At 45.4% G+C, this 20468-nt stretch overlaps 2 protein-coding genes across 5 annotated transcripts; one reads left to right on the top strand and one right to left on the bottom strand.

Moving 5' to 3' along the window:
* The first annotated feature begins 346 nt into the window (after positions 1 to 346).
* Positions 347 to 1946, top strand: LOC125546088 (neurofilament medium polypeptide-like). Its single transcript, XM_048710233.1, has one exon. The coding sequence runs from the start codon at positions 450 to 452 to the stop codon at positions 1731 to 1733; it is 1284 nt and encodes a 427-aa protein (XP_048566190.1). The 5' UTR covers positions 347 to 449; the 3' UTR covers positions 1734 to 1946.
* Positions 1947 to 3105: 1159 nt separating this feature from the next.
* On the bottom strand, positions 3106 to 18665 carry LOC125546066 (E3 SUMO-protein ligase SIZ1-like). 4 transcript variants are annotated; one of them, XM_048710214.1, is made up of 17 exons: positions 18279 to 18665; positions 17158 to 17238; positions 16598 to 16640; positions 16195 to 16273; positions 15925 to 16090; positions 15650 to 15783; positions 14384 to 14452; positions 12478 to 12565; positions 10569 to 10644; positions 10297 to 10370; positions 9089 to 9196; positions 7909 to 8070; positions 7148 to 7252; positions 6877 to 6957; positions 5619 to 6795; positions 4636 to 4981; positions 3106 to 3394 (listed from the first exon to the last, which is right to left on the bottom strand). In XM_048710214.1, the coding sequence occupies exons 1-16, from the start codon at positions 18303 to 18305 to the stop codon at positions 4830 to 4832; spliced, it is 2622 nt and encodes an 873-aa protein (XP_048566171.1). In that variant the 5' UTR covers positions 18306 to 18665; the 3' UTR covers positions 3106 to 3394; positions 4636 to 4829. The 4 variants fall into 4 exon arrangements, with proteins under 4 accessions (XP_048566171.1, XP_048566162.1, XP_048566157.1 ...); XM_048710205.1 differs by lacking the exon at positions 3106 to 3394 and adding an exon at positions 3504 to 3754; XM_048710200.1 differs by lacking the exon at positions 3106 to 3394 and adding an exon at positions 3504 to 3764 and having other exon boundaries at positions 18279 to 18664.
* Between the last annotated feature and the right edge of the window lie 1803 nt (positions 18666 to 20468).

Raw genomic sequence — 20468 nt, 5'->3', positions numbered from 1 at the left:
TTGTTGGCTCGTTGCATTCGCATGTAAATGTAGCTTCGACTTGTTTGCCGTTCTGGTGCCTTGCAGCAAACTCCACTTCTACTGGCTAATGGAGACATTTGCACCAGTAGAAAAAGAAAGAGGTGTGGAATTTGTGAGCCGGAATCTTGGCACGTAAGGCACATTCACAGGAGAGTCACAGGGCCAGAGAATCCTAAGACATGGAGAACCGGGTTAACTAGAGACCCTCCCTAATCAGTAATATTGCTACTAGTACTATACTAATCATAGTTAGTGGGTGGAGTGGACTAATGGCCCGCGCCACCGCCAACCAATGGCCCATCTATAACTGCTCCACCGCTTCGGCGGACCAACAAAACCGAGGGCGGCAACGCACTGGACGCTAGCTAGCTGCTAGTCCGTAGTCCCATCCTCCGCTCGCTCGCTCGCTCTGCTCTCCGCGCGGCGGGATGAAGCAGCCGGCGGCGAGCCCGGGGCGCGCGGAGAAGCCGCAGCTGCCGGCGCCGCCGGGGCTGGCGCGGCTGCTGCTCAGCAAGAGCCGGCGCGGGGCGCGGTCGCGCCGCGCGCCGGCCACGTCGCCCATGTTCGTGTCGCGGGGCCGGACCCGCGCGGCGGCGGCGGCGGCGGGGGCGGACGGGGAGCCGTCGTCGCCCAAGGTCACCTGCATTGGCCAGGTGCGGATGCGCAAGGGGAAGAAGGGCAGCAAGAAGGGGGCGCCTGCGGCGCCGCCCCCGCCGCCGCCGGCCAAGGAGGAGAAGGCCAGGGGCTACTGCCGGTGCCTCAAGAAGGCGTTCCTCTGCGGCGGGCTCTTCGACTTCGACCGGACGCGCCGGCGCAAGGGGCCGCCGCCGGAGGCGGAGCGCACCCGCCGGTCGCCCTGGGTGTTCAGCAGCAGGGACGTGGCCGTCGCCGCCGCGCCCAAGCCGCCGGATCCGGCCAGCGACCGCGCCGAGGAGGAGGGGGAGGAGGACGACAAGTCGGCGGGAGCCTTCGGCTCGGCGGAGAGATACGAGAAGGCGAGTGACCCGGGGACCGACAGCGGTGGCAAGGAGGAGGAGGAAGAGTGCGAGGAGGGGGAGGCTGCGGAGCTCGTGTCGTCGGCCACCACCACGCCGCCCAAAAACGCTCTGCTCCTCATGCGCTGCCGCTCCGCGCCGCAGAACCGCTCGTCCCCGCTCACTTCCAGGTTCGCCGCCGGCGCCGCGCCGTCGCCGGTCCAGGAAATGGCCGCCGATTTCGCGACGGAGTCGATCGCCGCGACGCCACCTCGGGCGTCCCCCTCCCCGCGCAAGCCGGACATGGTGTCCCCTTGGGCGTCTCCCTCCCCGCGGAAGCCGGACATGTTGCAGTCACCACGGGCGTCGCCATCTCCGCGCAAGCCGGACATGGTGGCGGTGGAAAGCAACGACGAGAAGCGGCAAGAAATGGCAGTATCCACGCAGGAAGACGAGGAGAAGCCGCACGAACAAGATCACGAAGCCGACGACGACGAGGAGGAGGAGGAAGACGAAGCGGAAGAGATGCGGTGCTCGTCGGCGCGGCCACTGGTGCTGCAGAGGTGCAAGTCGGAGCCGGCGACGACCGCTGCGGCGAAGATGTCTACCGGTGCCGGGGCCGAGGGGGCGCCGTCCGGCTGCTTCTGGGCCAACGGCGGGAGCAGCGGGCGGCGGAGGCACGCGCCGCAGATGTCGCCGGCGGCCGCCGCCGCTGCGGTGGCTTTGACCGGTCACTGAGCGAGTAGGCTGCTTCCCGTATACTAGTAGTAGTATTTTCCTTTTGTTGCTGTCGCTGTCGATTAAATCTAGCACGTAAGTAAAGCTGTAATTCCCCATTCTCATTTCTCCGTCCGTCCATCCATCCATGCCTGTAAAAAGATTCACGTACCTAGCCACGCTGTAAATCTTCTCCTGCTGCCACTAGCACTGCTACCACTACTTGTTTATCTACCACTGTTACGCAAATTGTGTGGGTGTAGCCACGATGCGTCTGTTAAATCCAACCGTCTCTGGTGCCACTGTGGCAGCACCAGTACTATACCCAATAATCTGGCATAGTACATGTACTGGTATACTGTTAAGTACATGAATGAGCTTTGTCCTTGCAAATGTATTAAACACAACTCGCGCACCTGCTTCACTCGACTGTGCCTCCCAACTTTTTACCCCGCCCACTCCGGCAGCAGATGTACTACTGGTACTAGCTAGGAGTAACCGTGCCCATGTTTGGGCTGCAGAAATAACAGGTCCCCTGTGCGAAGGAGATTCCGGGCAGCGATCACTCTCGCGCCCCTGTTCGCAGCAGCCATCTCGTTTTCGCGAGAGCTACAGCGAGCTCCTCGTAGTTGCAGGGCCAAAGAATCCGTGACCGCGACGCCTCTGATCCAATCCAAGCCACGTTACGTTACACTAGTAGGAGTACATTACACGAGAAGCCTGTGCTCTGAACCAACCGCGGTAAGAAAAGAAAAGGATTAGAGGGATTGATGCGAGGTTTGACTTGGGAGCATGGCGTGAGAACCGACTAAACACTCATAGTGCAGCGGAGCGACCGACCGTGCGTCGTGCACACGTGCGTGGGAGGGCGCACTAGTTGACCTGCAGACACTGCAGATCAGCGGGTGTGTGTGTGTATGAGAGGGCATGTATAGTTTACCTTTTGTTTTAGATTATTCTGTATCGTACTGGTGTGCTCCAGTGTGGCGGCACGAGAGGCGGCAAGTCTCGTGGATGTCATCTCGAGATCTACAAGCGCTGTTCATCATGATCGGGTTTTCTTTGGAAACAGCGGCTTTGCCCCAAACCAACACCAACGGATGATGCTGGCTGGCTAGGAGTAGGCTCCTAACAATCAGCACAGAACCGTCCCATGGAGACCCGCAGCACAGCAGTAGATCATGCGCAGTGATGCGCTTCCATGACTCGACTTGCCTTGGCCTCTTATCTCCACCCTGGATTATTTTTTTACCATGCACTCATGGCAATATCCACGGTGCATGTCCGTAACGACGTCTGTCGTTACAACGTTAATGGGGGTGATTATTGCCCATCAGCACCGATCTCCATACATCACAAGGCAAAGAGGGCACCCAAATTTTGGCAATGCATGTACCGCCCATCATGATGGTCCGATGACAGGAGCGCAACAAGACCGATTTACAACTTACCTCATGTGATGAGTCGACGCAAGTATATGCACAAAACCACAATGTAGTACTGCAAAATTTGGGAGCAAAACTCTCTAGGATATCACGACAGGCAGGTTTCCATTTTTGACAAAGCAAACTGGTTAATGCACAGGCCTGCTCCTGTGACACCAGTACTGAGATGGAAATGAGCTTGCTTGCCATTAGAGGCCATGGTTGCCCGTTGGCATGAGATAATCAACCCGCTCAAGCCTGCATGCAACAACTGAGGTTATGCCGGCATGAGAACTCCGAAGAAAATGCAACACCTGGCAGGCACTTCTCATGCTTGGCAAAGCACAGATAAATCAACAGCAGCAAGTAACACTGAAGGGCTCGGTTTATTGACCGCCACTTCAGAAATAATAATTTATTCTCCATAGAACATCAAGGTAACGAACATCTAAATTAGCGCCTCAAACCCTAAATACAATGATGGTACACACAAACATCCACATGTATAGACTTGCATCCAGGGTGGCCTCCCTATTCCCTTATGTCCAGTAAAGGTCAAAAAATGTACAAACTGCTCCAGTAGCAACATTATCCTTGATCCCCAGTCAGAGAACTTTTCTATACCAACCTAGCAGGAATAGAAATACATAAGTGATCTCTAATAATTACATGAACAGGTAAATAAATATATGGATGAACTCGTGTTAAATAATTTAGTTGAAAAAACTCCATGTCATGGTAAATAATTTAGTTTAAGAAACTTCATGAATTCCTCTGCTATTTTACCCTATGGCTTCACCAGTAGGCCCTCAACAATATTAGCATAACAAAGAAGAGAGATTCTTGTTATATAGAATGTTCAAATCATACTACTGCTTAGATGTGATCAGATTAATTACTACGGCTTATTTGAGATTTGAATTACTGCCCATAAATTATACAGCTTAGATGGTGATGAAGCATCTGTGACAAAACCGTATACAGTTTGCCACTCGGTCAAATATTAGCTTCGTTAGACAATCCAAAATTTAAAAAAACACTGGCTATGTCTTCCGCTAGCCAATCTACCAGTTAAATTTTAAAAAAGGAAGGGAATAAAACCTAACAGGCTAACTAATGGAAGTTCAGAAGCAAACCGAAGCATAAAGAATCTTTAGAAGAGCATATTTATCCGCTTCATTTTGCACAACTAAAAAGAATTGGCAGCAGACTTTTGTTCTACTTATCGTGCTTTACTTTGGAACTAACAAGAATTGGCAGCAGACTTTGGTTCTACTTATCATGCTTTACTTTGGAACTTCTGCTTTCTATTTGGACTTAGTTGCATGCCATTCTTAAGTCAGAGATGCAGAAATATCCTCCATGCCATGTTTTTTTTCTTCTAAAAACATGCCTAGTTACAAAGTAACCACTTGAATCCCACAAAAACAAAGTGCAAGGACTGCCTGTCGAAAGAAATTGGACACTGCAGAAATAGATGATTGATTCGTTAAGCTCACCATCAGAGTCCTCTGTGCAGATCCCCATGGAACACTTGGAAGTTTGTCGACCAGGTGAGGCAAGACAGCATCTATGTTTGTGTTTCTCTTTACATCAACCAGAAGAACCTGATAACCTCGGTAAAAATCAGGATTTCTGGAAGGCGGCCTTGCCAAATCAATGCAAACTCAGCTATCCCATTTAAATGTCCAATCTACTCAGAGTCAGAATCTATTGATAAACAAAGTCGAGGCCGGACCGACCGAGACCGAGGCTGGCGAGGATGAGAAAATATATGGTCAATCCTTCTTGGGTTTAAATTAGCTCCATCATCTCTGTCATTGTTTGTGCTTGGAAGCACAGAAGCTGCAAAATTAGGGGAAAATAATTATGCTAGTACCACAAGGGAATTTAAACAATTGAATTCATCTGCTGATAAATACAAGATGATACAGGTGGGTATACAGAGCAACAAATATTAGCAGACAAAAGGTCGGAAGATTAAAAATCTCACATCCAGTTCAATTCATGATACAAAAGGTTTAAATGGACTGTAACTTGTCTCTTTACAACTCTGATCAACATCCAACTGATATTTTCCTATCAGATGAACATACACTGCAGATCACTGTTTCCTACTAAGCATCTGCCGAGTTTTTTTTGGGGGGGGGGGGGGGGGGGGTTTCGGATACATAACTTCAAAACTAGGAGAAATTTGGGGGAAGGATGGCAACTTTCAACTTACAGTTAACCATAACTAGACTAGTAGAAACATAAACCCTTTCTTAAGAAAGTAGGATTACTTTATTTTCACTTTGGGAAGAACTTTTGGCAAATCTTAAGGACAAATAAGAAAGTGGGACAAAAGGACAGCTGTTTCTAAGGTATGGTTTACTTGAAAGGTCAGCTTATTTGCAGTTCAACTAAAAAAGCTATATGCTCTTCAACTGCTGAAATGGAGGATACAAGAAAGGAAAACTGGATGCATAAAAGGGAGACAAACCGGCGTCAATTAATGGTTCCACTCCTGTCTCATTTGACCGTATTTGTTCTTGCAAATTTAAACCATTAGCAGTTGCAGGCTCTTCATTACCACCTCCACCAGCTGCGAGCGTAAGAGAGATCCAATCATCAGACTGAACCCCATTTGATGCATTTACACGCTCACTTGGTTCTTCCTGAAGGGGAGCAGAAGAAGGCTGACTTGGAAGAAAAAGTTGCAAAGAAGGATCGTCACCACCGAAAGCCAATGGGTTATCAACCAAACTTCCATGCATTTCATTATTACTGCGGTAAACTGGAAGATCATGAGCTACAGAAGCCTCCTCAATGCCAACATTACAATCAAGGGAATAGTCGTTTGGTGTAATGCTAAAGGAATTGTGCGAACCAACATAAGTATCGGCGGTGCCATCCCCGAAAAACTGGTAGCCTTGCTCCGGTTGGGAATAGGGCATTTGCCAATTAGTCATCTCAAAATCATCAGCATTGTTGCTTAATAAACCAAGGCCACTAGTACCAACGCCAGCATCTTCCTGGTATCTTCCAGTAAATCCAGCACCACTAGTGGCAAAAGGAAAACCACTGTCATTCGCAGTAGTATTGTCGTAGACAGTTGGTGGGCAAACAATTGTATCATTCTCTTCATCAGAATCACTAAGAACAATGACATCTCCAGCACTAAGTTGTTGTGATGTATCCTCGGTATTATATGTTTGGCGAAAATTGAGAGGAAAACTTTCAAACTCATGGCCATTGTTCAATGATAAATCAATATGCATACTGCCCTCTTGGTTAACACTTGTGTCTTCCCCATCTCTATAACTCCCAGTAGGACTACTGCTCATAGGGAAAGTGTTTGGAGTACGGAAAGTAATATTGTTCTGGGTGATATTTCCTACCACAGAAGGCTTCTTGTCATCTGCTTTGTTACTAACTTCCCAAATTCCATTTTTTCTCTTGATTCCAATTTTTAAACTCTTATGGCCATCAGAAGTACCTTCTATCTTGAGTTCATTAAAATTCTCAACACCAGGTTTGTTATCTTCCTTCGAGATACAGAGCGTGCCATCAGGCATATGCCACTGAGATAATTCCCTAGTTGGTACATCACCCTTTACACGCCAAGATCCATCTGGCTTAATATCAATCTCATTGACATCTTCACTACAATCACGCAACTGCATCATAAAGAAAAATGAATAAACAAAAGCAATAAAATCCAACAACAAGAAAAATCCAAAGGTATGATGAAGACCTACCAGAGAAGTAATCCGATTGAAGTAAGGATCAATCATCAAATTCTCAAGAGAGTAGTTCTTTAAACATATTGGACACTGCCACTGCAGAAATGCAAGAAGAGAGCAATCAGAGAGACCTATACAAGACATACCAAACAAATTTTATGCCACAATATAGGCTGCCACCTTGCAGAAAATCACTAAACATGGACGGACAGCATTCTATATTTACTTGACTTCCTGGATGCACACACACAAGTGTTGATGTACACTTATAAGCGCAAAGTCTAACCTTGCGTGACCGCTGATTCAGTTCCACGAAGGTGTCGAGATCAAAACAACCCATGTGAATGCAAGGCTTGAACCTTCCAGCAGTCTTCATTCTGGATCCACTATTCTGAAAATATATATTAGAATTGTTAGATTGGTTTCAGATCTTGCATACGATACAAGAAATATTTTGTTGTCCAAGATTGGCAAGAAAAAGCATTGGAAGTGGGCAAAGGGCATGGCCATATGGGCATGCCAAAAACTGGAAACACCAAGACAAAGGACGAATTTTAGCACATGGCAAAACAACAGGTAGGGTGATTTGGGTACAAACCAAATATACCCTTAGCTTATAAAGGTAGACATAACATACATTGACAAAGAAAACACATAACAAAAAAATATTTTTGCTTCTGAAAGATGCAATATTAGTACCCATATCTATATGCCTAAAACTACTCTGCTAAGGCCTTGTACAATGCAAGGTGCTTAAGGGAGGTGCTTAGAAAAATAAACCAGTTTTTCTTAAGCACCGGTGCTAGTTTGTAGAGGATAGACGCTTAGTTAGGCCCCCCTCCTATAGAGATAAGTACTGGTGCTTGAGAAAAAGTTGGTTTATTTTACTAAGCACCTTGGATTGTACTTTGTACAAGGCCTAACTGAGCAAGGAATATTAGCAAAATGACAGCGTGTAATTACTAACCACGAGGCATTACAGGACTGACAAGTATATGCTGAGTCAGCAAAAGAATAACAATAACAGTTAGACGCATGAAAACTCACAGGGCAACGAAGATTGACTGTAACAGATTCAGTAACCACTTCCAAATCACTGTCACTATCAGCATTCTCCGCAGTATCTCCACCTCCGAGACAGCGCCGAACACGAGTAAGAGCATCCTCAAAAGACTCACCTTCAGCTTCCTTTGGAACTAAATTTAAAACCTGGATACCAATTATTGTGTTAACAGAAAGGTAATGCAACAAGAAATTATGTAATGTCAGAATGCAAATCAAGTTGTCTCAAGTGGGAAGGTAATGAAACAACTCATTCAAATAAAAACATGGAGCACTACAAGATGCTAAAACCAAAAGAAAAATTGTTCAAGAAACACCAGAAATATTTAGTTTGGTAGAGTTTTTTCACTGGACAAAATAACAATTTGCAAAAGTAATCCAATTTTTTCAGTGGCAGATGTTGGCAGCAATTAGGGGTCAAATCTGTTCCAGGTGGAGGATACAATGGCAGATGTTCGCAGTTTCTGTAACAGGGTCCATCCCATCCTATTTTCCGAAGTTTGATCACCAACACATTTAAAACTATCAAAATGGGTCAATGTCCAAATTTAGAATAATTCTTAACAGTTACTGTTAAACTTATATTTGCTGGTAACGTGAAGTAGCAAAAAACTAACAGTAATGGTCACAAGTCATTTCAAAACAAGAACTGTCAAAGTAGCATCTAGAAGATTTTGAAAGTACAAATCGTCAAACGAAAAACAAAAATGTGGGAGTAGTTCAGGCTTGTGATGAATTACAGAACTTCATGTTTCCTTCTTGTGAGAAAGTTCAAATTATGTGTCGTTCTCGATCATTGATGAACATTCCAGCCAGACACATATACAGAGGAATGGTGGGCAATAACAATCAGTTGGTGCGCACATGTCCCTCTTCAGGATATATTGATAAAGGGGCACAAAGTGTTCCGTACCATCGCAAAGACAACTCGAGTTGGAAAACAACATCGATGTGTCACTGACATGTGGCTCCATGGCTCACTAGTCTGCCTCACATGTGATGGCATTTTCAATTTGTACATCTTTGCGATGATACCGAGCTAAGTTCCTCCTTAAAAGGGGGCTATAGTCCAGTCAAATGAACAAAGGCAACTGAGATAAGTGAACAGGAAAAGGAAACACGTACTACCAATCATTTCAACTAAATTGATAAGTGAAGTCAAAACCTGAGGAACACTCCTCCTCTTAGCAACTCGGACTCCAAAGCAAAATGTTCGATTATCAACCCTTCGTAAGCAGATCTTGTTAGTTCCTTCTCTACTGCATGTGGTTATCTGCAAAATACAAGGATGGCAAATTCAAGCCATGACAAAAAGAACTTGGGCAAAGAATTAAAGTAAAAATGTAGCAAACAGTATTAATGTAATGATTAAATGCAGAATGTTTCTTCATACACAAAAGGTTCTCTATCCGTCACCAAAATATACCACACTGATTGGTCCCAACATGAAAATGGATGTGGTATGCTGCCAGTTTTGTACCTAGACTATCCAACTCCAGTTGTTGATTCATGAAATCCGACAGCGGCTGTAGCAAGATAGGTCTACCTGACCAATATCACCAAGCTAATTAAGTCTTTCGCGAAAGTGATGCCTTACTGTGCCAGGGCCATGTAGTTAAATTCTTGTGTGGGACATAATATTATTAATTAGTGTATAGACAGTTGTTCGTCTTACAGTTCACCATTTACCTCATATATGTATGTAAATTCACTTGTAGTACTTTCTGTGACGCTGGATCAAAAACTATTTGCACTTATAAACAAAGCTATTTTGGATGTTCAAGGAAGGTCAAAGTTGCAAGCCTACTCATCGTAAACATGACATGACGGAACATAACCTAAAACTAATGTTGGTCCATGGATGATATGACCCTCAACACAGCTTATAAAATCATAAGACCATGCCCTACTCATGTTGGCCAATGTGGCACAATTGCACAAGTGAAGTTGTGTTGGCAGTTTGCAGTCAACTGTGCTAGGATATAATGCTTGCTGGATCCGAACATAGAACCTGTAGTGTTCCAGGTTTAATTCATTTAGTACAAGTAAGTCCAAAAGTGTAAGCTGCATGCTATGGACATGCTGGACCATTCATGGGGTATGCCCACTGGTTGCAGCATCAACCTTCATAGCACAGAGTTACTCCCGAGGGCCGGTTACAGACATTTAGGATCATCCCCTGAGAGAGAGGGGGGGGGGGGGGGGGGGGTCATGTGCACAGCCTGACCAAGTGTTGCTGCAAGTAGAATTGTGGTCACAGACTCACAGGCATACATAAGCTTGCTGGTCCAAATGTAACACTTTGTCGTTAACCCTTTTATTCAAGACAAGGATGAAAGTGTAAGTAGAGGAACAGAATAAGAATGAACTCACCAATGGCCCATCATCCCGTCCATTTATGCCTAGCAACTGAGAACCAGGTCTGGTCACTACTCGTACAGCAAAACCTGAATGAATGGAGAAGATAAACGACATTCACATTGTTAACCCTTAATTCCGAAATGATCAATGTAAAACACAACCTACAAGGCTATACAACTCAGATTTAGCACATATGTTAGAGCAGTGTCTGGGATATAAGCAAACTGAACTGATATGCATTTCAAAAATATTCCTCAAGCCTAGTTATAAATTGCCAACAATACCATTCACTTCCAATTCTGCATATTGGGGCCACTGCATCCTGAACTGAACTTTATCATTCATAAGAATGCACCAAACCTGTGCATAAAACATCCTCTGGTTAATAAGACAGTACTGCAGACCAACATATATAGTCTGATATCAGAATATATCTGCAAACTTAAAACTTCTAAGAGAATCACTCCTCTACATATACAAGAGACTAGCATAGCATCTATATATGGTAAACATGAAACTATCCAATAACGCAAAAAAAAGGCAAGTGAACCATATAGATTACTGATACCCCCGCCGCTTTTTCTACATAAAGAACATAACTTATCCTTTATCCTCAGATGTTTGCCTTCATGATTCAATAACAAAATGCATGGGATAATATAATATTCCTGTAAGTCTAAATTCAATGATAGAATCCAGATGCCTTAAAACCTAGACATATACTCATTTCTTCCGGATTAGTCGGATGTAACATAGCAGTATCTTAAAACGAGGAAGACTTTCAGAATTCAGGTACATAAAGGTATAGCGGTACCATGTCGTATTAATTTCCTTTGCCCAAAGCATGGCACATTACAAACTGAGAACTATGGTGTGTCTACTGTAGCTTCAAGTGTACTGTTCACTGTAGTTGCTGTCGGTTCAACCCGGCAGTTTGACCCATGGGCAACCAACCCAAATGGATAAGGTATGGGTCGCCGTCTTCGTCCATGGGTCTTACCCACGGGTAACCCGATTAGTCGTGAGTAGGGTATGGGCATAGGTTTGTGCCCTGTGGGTTACCTGATGGGTCGCCCTTAGTATATTAATAATTAAATACATCTGCACAGGCTGCTGTCTATAATTGTCTAACAAATATGACATCTATCTCGATTTGTCTAACAAAATAGGCAGAATGCCGTGATATCATCATGCCTTCTAAGCATCCAAGGTCCACCATCCCTAGTTCCCTACCACGTTGCATCCCACGTCATGTGGCCATGACAGATTGGCAGCAGCCCATAGCCCATTCAAACTTTCTCAACTACCAAATTTGTGATTACAAAATTGTGAAAGACCGTGAGACATGCAGCAGGCCATGGGCCAGCCAGCCCATGTTAATTGCTGCTACCTACAGCCGCAGCAAACAGCGCGTACACGGTAGTTTTAGTACCACCTCGTGAACTCAGTGGGACTCAAGCAGGAGCACCGCTATAATAGGAGGCTTAGGGGAGGCTGAAGTTCCAGCCAGTGGTCGGCCCTTCGACTGCATGTTGGTGCAGCTCAGACCCAATGGGTGCCCGATCGGGTCAGGTTACCCGATGGGTTTTGGCATGGGTCTGGAATCAAACCCATGGGTAGGGTTGTGGGTGGATGATCGACCCGATTAGTATTCGGGTATGGGTCTGGTAGAGGTTGACCCGACCAAACCCGACCAGATTGCCAGGTTGACTGTCGGTTGCTAAATATTAGATTGATTTTCTTAGTTTCCATCCGGTTGAGTTTGTGTAGTTTAACCCAAGTGGTCCATGTATGCTTGTGTATATATCTATGTAAAAAGCAAAGGAAGAAAGTGAATGAATCCAGAAAATTAAGGAAACTCTTTGGTGTGGATGCTCATCCTCAGCGAGTTGTAACAGCACTCAAATATATGTCCTATACAACACCTACTAGCATTTTACATTCTTAATCAAGCAAAACATGAATTAAGCAGTGTCACTGAAGTACTGCTATGACATTTGTCTTCACCAACTATTCTAGATCTATTCCAACCGCAATATGTGCATACCTTCAGGTACGAGATTCTACATCAAGTTGTCACTGTCCAATTTCTCTACACAGGTGTTTACCAAGTTGTAAACTACACTCGCGGTAATGAGGGCGATTTCACTCAGAACTCAGGAATGCAAAAATTAGCTTTTCAGGAGAGCATACCTGGAGATCATATTCTGATCTCTGCACTGTTTCCCTATCCGCTCGAGAAAGTTGGAAGGTTTTCTCCACGGTTTGAAGTACACTTGTTCTACAGATAAGTGGCAATGTGAGGATGCAATAAGGACAAGTTTATATCACAAGTAACACAAAAATCTTAAACCAGACAATGAAGCACATCACTATGCAGTAGGGGTGCAAGTGGCATCCCGCTTCATCCCGCAAAACTCATCAATAAGCTCATAATTTGCTCATTACTTGTCTAAAATTAACACTATGTCTGAACTATGGTATTGTTCGTTAGCCCGCCCCGCTTGCATCCCTACTTTGCAGTAATCGATCACCCTACAATAAAGGTGTACCTATATATTACCCTTAGTAATATACGGCAGATTAACATTGCAAGAGAAATTAACATTTAAGAAGCATTGTACAACATACAAGGCCCCGTTCGGAACATGGGAAAACAGTAGAGACACTATTCACACGAGGATTATACAAGGCAAGTCTTGCCCCTGCACAGTGCAATGCAGGGAGGCTGTGTCGAACCCAGGACCTCTTGGCACAGGTGGGGAGTACTTCACCACTGCGCCAGGCCTGTCATTCAACTGGAGCAACCCACTAATATATATGATTGTGTTGGATGAACCAGCACTTATTAATTGGAAGAAATGAACTGTGTTTACTTGTCTATAATAATAGCATAACGGGCATCCCTGGGAAAATAAACAAAGCAATACAATCTACCATGCATTTCGTCCTAAAAGTAGAATCAAATATGGTGAGAATGTGCTCTTTCCCAGCAAAGCAGGGAAAAGGCAGAAACAGTGGAATTGGCATCCTAGTATGGGGGGGAGGGGGGGCACGGCGATACACCGGGATGCACATATCCCACAGTAGCCCATCTTTTCCGAATTAAAAAAAATAGGGATAAGATGGGGATACGCTGTGGACGCGGTGGGACTTTGGACCACAGTAACGACACGATAGAAACTCTATTGTTGCCAGGTACGCACACACAAGCACCAGAAAAGGGACGAGCTGATCCAGCATCCAGCTGACCACACCGCCGCTGCCTGGACTCGACGCTGCTGCAACCGCCACCGCCTTGACACGACCGCAGCCATTTCCCCCAAGCACAGCAGCACTCCTCTCAACGGCAACCACGCTCGAGCAGGTAACCTCGACCTCTTTATCTCTTTGTGACTCGATTTTTTGCTGTCGAGCTGCTGCTGCTTGCTTCCCGTGCTGTTCTTGTGCTACATGCTTCTTGCCTCCCCATGCTGCCATCCCCCAAAGCCCAGCCGCTCTCCTCTTTCCTGCTGTTCTTGGCTTCGTGCTGTTGCTGAGTGTTGATTGTTGTTGCTGCTTGCTGTTAGGTAGCATGGCATCTGGGAGCGCCACCGCCTGTAACCTACCATACGTGGGTGAGAGTGAAAGGCAGCCTGGTTTTGTAGATCTGAAATATCCTCTGTGGGCTTATGTTCAGAAAGTTGCACCTGCATCCTCTTCAGTCTCTAATACTAGCTTTTGATGTATTTTGCAGGTTGCAATCGCAATGACACGGGTCTGGAGGAACAATTAATTTAATTCAATCACTGAACACTTGAAAAGGGAGACAACAAATGGAGCAGTATTCTGATGTCATCTCAGTTTCTCACTAATTTTTTGTTTTAACTCTATTATATGGTATATTTAAAAAAAATATGCTTGTCGTATCCCCGATTGGCTGTTTTTGGAAAATGCCGTATCCCATGTCCCCGTATGCATATTGCCATGTCCATGTCTCCGTATCCGTGCTTTTTAGCTCTTTCCAATTGTTTTCTTCTTTCAGAAAGAGGGAAGGGAAACATCATGTATAATGGTATACATGCTGGCGACTAGTAACAAGATTTCATCTTATACTCACCCATCATTTGCAACACCAGATGACATGAATTTGAGAGGTGGTAATGGATTTCCTGTAGTGACCCAAAACCTGCAAATTTAGAAGTCTGAAACTTCAGCAAGTGAAAATTCCACTTTCCAGACCACACAAAAAAAGCAGGGGAAGTGCATCAACCTAAAACACAACACAACAAAACAAGTACTTCAGCTTAAATAATGCTTTCTACTGGACATAAACAGTGCATGATATGGAGGTCAACTTCTATAATGCTATTCAGAGTTTCCAACTTCGGATGCCCTAATTACATTTACAAAGTTCGACACTCCTTCAAGGGACAACTCGTTCGAGATTCTGATTTATTTATTTAAATAAAGCACAACGTGAACTTAGCCAATTAACACTAATGGGAACATTCTAGGAACCCCTGACTTGAACAGAGGGCATAGCAGTTCAAATAATAAATGAACAGATATAGAAGGCTTGATGCATGGATAACTTCATTCCCAAAAGTACTCCATTCTCCAGAGGAATGAAATGGTAGGTTCAATAGTATTCGTATCAGAACACTAACAGTTGATCAGACACAAAAGAAGAAAGTACAACAAGAAATAAAACACCCTGTACATTAAAGCCCAGCAGCAATAAGTTGGTGTTTAGTAAGCACAGCGTGAACTTAGCCAATCAACACTTATGGAAACATTCTAGGAACCCCTAACTTAACCAGTTATAGAATGGGCATAGCAGTTCAAATAATAAATGAGAAGATATAGAAGGCCTGATGCATGAATAACTTCATTCCCAAAAGTACTCCATTCTCCAGAGGAATGAAATGGCAGGTTCAATGGCATTTGTATCAGGACACTAACTTATGGTTGATCAGACACAAAAAAAGAAAGTGATCAGATTTATTTACCACAACAGGCATTCCAATTTAATAAATTAAATTGTATGGAAGGTACTATCTGGAGCGAGTTAATCGCTTTCAAAGTTCCAATTAGAATTCATTGTTAAATTCTACTCCCTCTGTTTCTAAATATAAGACTTTTTAGAGATTACAATACGAACTACCTACGGATGTATATAGACATATTTTACAGTGTAGATTAACTCATTGTGCTCCGTATGTAGTCTGTTTGAAATCTCTAAAAAGGCTTATATTTAGAAACGGAGGGAGTAGTGACTAACATAATGATTAAGAAACATAAATGCACTATAAAATAAAAGTGTATATCAGATAAAAAAATGAGCTAAAAGAGACAAAGAGCAAGCAGGAGAAGCAAGACATACGGGTCTGCCCGACTTAGTCGGCATAATTCACAGTAGAAATGGGGTGGAACTTCAGGGCCAACACCCTCAGTTGGCTTATCTGGAACGAGCACACAACTCATATGTTGCCACACGTGGCATCGATCATCCTCACACTGCAGAAAAGGCACAGTAAAATTCTCAAAAAGGGAGGGCAGCACAAAAAACTGAACTAACTTGTGAAACTATAAGAACTTTGCTTCATGTCACAGTCGTCTTTTCAAGGGAAAAAAAAGAGAGGAAAACAACTACAATACCTGGATCATATTATCATTTAGCAACTTGCTATCACAAATGCAGCGGACCTTAGTCACCGGCTGTGGCTGGAAGGAGTCGTTGACTTCATCTTTAGGCCGGAACAAATCTGATCCAGTGTGCGACCTGGTGGCTAGATCGGGAGCAGATTGGATTTGCATTTTCCTGCTAATGAAAGCATAAATACCTCAAAAAGAAGCACCAATAATTTTATCTCAAATATCTGCACTGCTCTGTTACAGAGATAATTTGATAAAACAATATAATTGAACCTGTATATATCATCAACAATTTTTGCCACTGCCTCCTTTGTGAAAGAATTTTTTCTTCCCCACCCATGATGCCTTTGACCTGCAACAGGATAACAGAACAAAAACTTAGCAGGTAGTTCAGGAAAGTATAAATCATTACAACATTCGAGATGAAGAAATGTATGACATTGAGACAAAGATAACATCAAATAGTTAACTAGCCAGTCTACTGATCGAAAAAACAGAATTGGTTAATCAAATACCAAAATGGAAACTAAGAAAGGGGGCTTAAGATGGAAACAGCAGTGTGCAAAAAGAAACTTTGGCTTTAGCATAATATAAAATGTAAGGCTATCCCGTGAAAATGTAAAATGCAATCAATCAAGATACAGAGAAGGGAAATACAAACAACAGACATGCATACCTTGCTCATCTGATAACAGTGCCAATACCCTGTCAATAAGATCCTGTGACCAGATGAGGAAACTGAATTAGATAATGAAAATATAAAATTGATAGCATTATTCAAAGGACATATTCTGCAGAGTATGGATTCTGTACTTATGAGAGGTTTAAAAAATTGAATCAACTGCTTTTAATTTGGAATTCTCAGGCATGCGTGTGATACCATTTGTGTACTACATATACAATGTATGAAGGGTGATGTAGAAACTATATGTGTATATTTTTCAGGAACGTAAATGGACATATTTTCGCATAAAATTGTGTGCATCAAATATTTCAGCATATACATTTGTTTGTCTTTTGGATCTTTTTAATGTCTACAATTATCGTTTTGCTCACGAGGACATGCTCCCAGTCTCAAGTGCCCTTAGGAATTACAAGAATATGTATTATGAAGTATAATGAACACCCAGCAAAGGAAGTTACACCATGTGGTCACCATATAGTTGAAAACAAACTTCACAGAGATGGCAAAACAAAGTGCAGGAAATAATTAAGAGAGCAACAACATTTGCCAACCTGCTTCTTTCCTTGCTTTGGTAGGCCTAACTGGTGCAAGATATCTTTGAGTTCCTTTATTCGAAAGTATGCCAGTTTATCCTGCGATGGACAATGGAAAAGGTCAAAGCTAAAGTGGCACAAGCAACTCATTTTTGGCAACTCATTTTTGGCAAGACATGCATACCAATCTTGGGGGGCATCTCCGTACGAGTAATGCTACATCTACAAAAGGTTACTTAAAATTTTTACAGGCAAGCTGACATGGAGGATTATGATAATAGGGGGATGAAGGGGCCCATGTAGATTCTTTGTAGGCCTAGCATGTTTCAGTACTTAACAGAGAGATGATTGTGTGTGGATTTGAGCATAGTACAGCTAATCTCGCTCAAGTAATTGTCATGGATCCAAACTAAGATATCAACCCACTAGTACAACTAATCCTACTTATGCAATTGTCATGGAATACATTAATCCAAACTAGCAAACTATTTTCTCATGTCAACTTTAAGACTAGGCCAACACAAAGGACTCCTGAAAACTCACTCCTATATGATTGTGGACACTGGACCAACCCATGTGTGACGAGTCAAGCGAGTACAAACAAGTAAAAGCACACGCTAAAGGCTCTGCTGAATCCATCGGTAGATACTTCCCTTTATACCGCAGGCACTTTATTAATGCAGAGAGAAAAATGCAGAACCACTCGACCTCTGCAACATCAAGACACACACGGAGCCAAATTATTACAGAAACATGCCATATGAAGCATTGGCGCGCAGCAGCAATCTTCAACTTGACCCCCCTCCTGCGACAACACCCAGCCAGAGCATCGGCAGGCAGCAGCGACCTTCAACTTCAACCCCCACCCACCTGTGACAACCCCAGACAGCAGGAATGGGCGCCCGCCACTCGATGCTACTGACGCCAACTAATCCACTGCCTCCTTATTAACACCAAAACTAGACTCCGAAGTACCGGCAGTTCCACATCCATCGCTACCACCAGCAGTAAACACAGTCAAAGCGATTGAGGAGGAGGGGGCACGGGCTCGAATTCCCCCACCCGCGTCGAATTCCTGGAGAAATCGGGGGAGATCGGGGCGAATTGGCAGCGGGGCGGGCTGGGCGGGTGGCGCCTACCTTGCAGGAGGAAGCCAGGTCCGCCATGGCCGCCGCCGAGTGTACACGCGCCCCGTGGCACGTGGCGCCTGCCTACTCACGCGCTCCGAGTCGCCCACGCGGGCGCAACGACCATGGGCGGGGGGCGCGGCCGCCGATCGGGGGCGCGGCTGCGGCGCCGCCCAGGGGGAGCCGGCGCCGACGGCGGCGAGATCCGGCGGGGCCGGGTCGCGGGGAGGGGAGGGGATGGAATGGCGCGAGCACACCGCCAACACTTTCCTCGTCTCTTCTCTTCCCTTCTCTCTCTCTCCCCCACACCTCTGCTTCTTCGCCCCTCTCTCTCCTCTGGCCTCGTTTTGTACCGACGTGGTGCTGGTTTTTCTCTCTCTCTTTCTCTCTCCTCCCCTGGGGGGCTGCGCCGCGTGCGTGTGGGCTAGCCCGTCGACGAGGCCGCTGGTTTTCTCTCTCCTACTCGGCCACCGCGGCGGACGTATCGGCCGCTATCAAATCCGGTTTACTCCAACGGCCGTACGGGTCCGCTCCGCGGCGCGGGCGGGTGCGGGGGGTTGGTCGTCGTCGTCCGCCTCGCCAGCCCCACCCTCCTCACCCCGTCCGCGTTTCGCTGCTACGTTCACACAGGCATGGTACCCACTTGACTCGCGGACTCACCCATGTCCTTTCTAATGAATTGCTGGGCGCGTTCTGGACCTAGTGGCAGTATTGTACTACTTGAGCCTTATAACTAAAAAATTCTAGTATTATTAAATGTATTTTACCCGGCTATGGAAAAATCTATGGGTAGATGTGTATTTTAAGGCTAACACAGACAGCCTGACCCGCCTGGCCCCCGCGTCGTCCCCAGGGCGACACGGGAGGACCCCAATCTCGCCGCCACCGGCTCCCCCTCCCTCGCCCTTTCCCTCGCCACCACCGGTAGTCCCTAGCAAGCGAAGCCTCGGCGTGGGTTGGCGGCGGCGGGGCCACTCCACTCCTTCTTCCTTCCCATCTCCTCTCCCCACTCTGCTCCTCCCGAACCCTAGCGCTTGTGATGCGTCGTTGCCGGTGCTCCATACTGTCCAGATCGGGTGGACGTCGGCCTGGAGCTCGCCATCCGCAGTGAGGTCGCATCTGTTTCGCCCGTCCATGGTCGCTACTGTCTAAGACCGGGTGGTTGCCGGCCTTGGGTTTGTCTCTGCCCAGATCCGCTAGAGGTCAGGGTTGTTAACCCAGAGAGACTGCAGCTTGATACGTCTCCGTCGTATCTACTTTTTCAAACACTTTTGCCCTTATTTTGGACTCTAACTTGCATGATTTGAATGGAACTAACCCGAACTGACGCTGCTTTCAGCAGAATTGCCATGGTGTTATTTATGTACAGAAACAAAAGTTCTCAGAATGACCTGAAACTCCACGGAGATTATTTTTGAAATAATAAAAAATATTGGCAAAGAATCAAGGCCAGGGGCCCACACCCTAGCAACGAGGGTGGGGGCGCGCCTGCCCCCTGCCTCGTGGACCCCCTGGAGCTCCACCGACCTCAACTCCAACTTCATATATCCGTGTTCGGGGAGAAAAAAATAAAGAAGAAGAATTCATCGCGTTTTACAATACGGAGCCGCCGCCAAGCCCTAAACTCTCTCGGGAGGGCTGATCTGGAGTCCGTTCGGGGCTCCGGAGAGGGGAATCCGTCGACGTCGTCATCATCAACCATCCTCCATCACCAATTTCATGATGCTCACCGCCGTGCGTGAGTAATTCCATCATAGGCTTGCTGGACGGTGATGGGTTGGATGAGATTTATCATGTAGTCGAGTTAGTTTTGTTAGGGTTTGATCCCTAGTATCCACTATGTTCTGAGATTAATGTTGCTATGACTTTGCTATGCTTAATGCTTGTCACTAGGGTCCGAGTGCCATGATTTCAGATCTGAACCTATTATGTTTTCATGAATATATGTGAGTTTTTGATCCTATCTTGCAAGTCTATAGTCACCTACTATGTGTTATGATCCGGCAACCCCGAAGTGACAATAATCGGGACCACTTCCGGTGATGATCATAGTTTGAGGAGTTCATGTATTCACTATGTGTTAATGCTTTGGTCCGATACTCTATTAAAAGGAGGCCTTAATATCCCTTAGTTTCCACTAGGACCCCACTGCCACGGGAGGGTAGGACAAAAGATGTCATGCAAGTTATTTTCCATAAGCAC

Source organism: Triticum urartu, chromosome 1, assembly GCF_003073215.2.
Source record: "Triticum urartu cultivar G1812 chromosome 1, Tu2.1, whole genome shotgun sequence".
Taxonomy (NCBI): Eukaryota; Viridiplantae; Streptophyta; class Magnoliopsida; order Poales; family Poaceae; genus Triticum; species Triticum urartu.
This window is presented reverse-complemented; position numbering and strand designations above follow the sequence as displayed.

Coding starts and splice junctions, on each gene's coding strand:
- LOC125546088 (XM_048710233.1), top strand. CDS start 450: ATGAAGCAGCCGGCGGCGAGCCCGGGGCGCGCGGAGAAGCCGCAGCTG.
- LOC125546066 (XM_048710214.1), bottom strand. CDS start 18,305: ATGGCGGACCTGGCTTCCTCCTGCAAG. Junction 10,645..12,477: donor GATCAGAATATGATCTCCAG/GTATGCTCTCCT, acceptor TTTTATGCACAG/GTTTGGTGCATTCTTATGAA. Junction 6,796..6,876: donor TCAATCGGATTACTTCTCTG/GTAGGTCTTCAT, acceptor TTTATGATGCAG/TTGCGTGATTGTAGTGAAGA.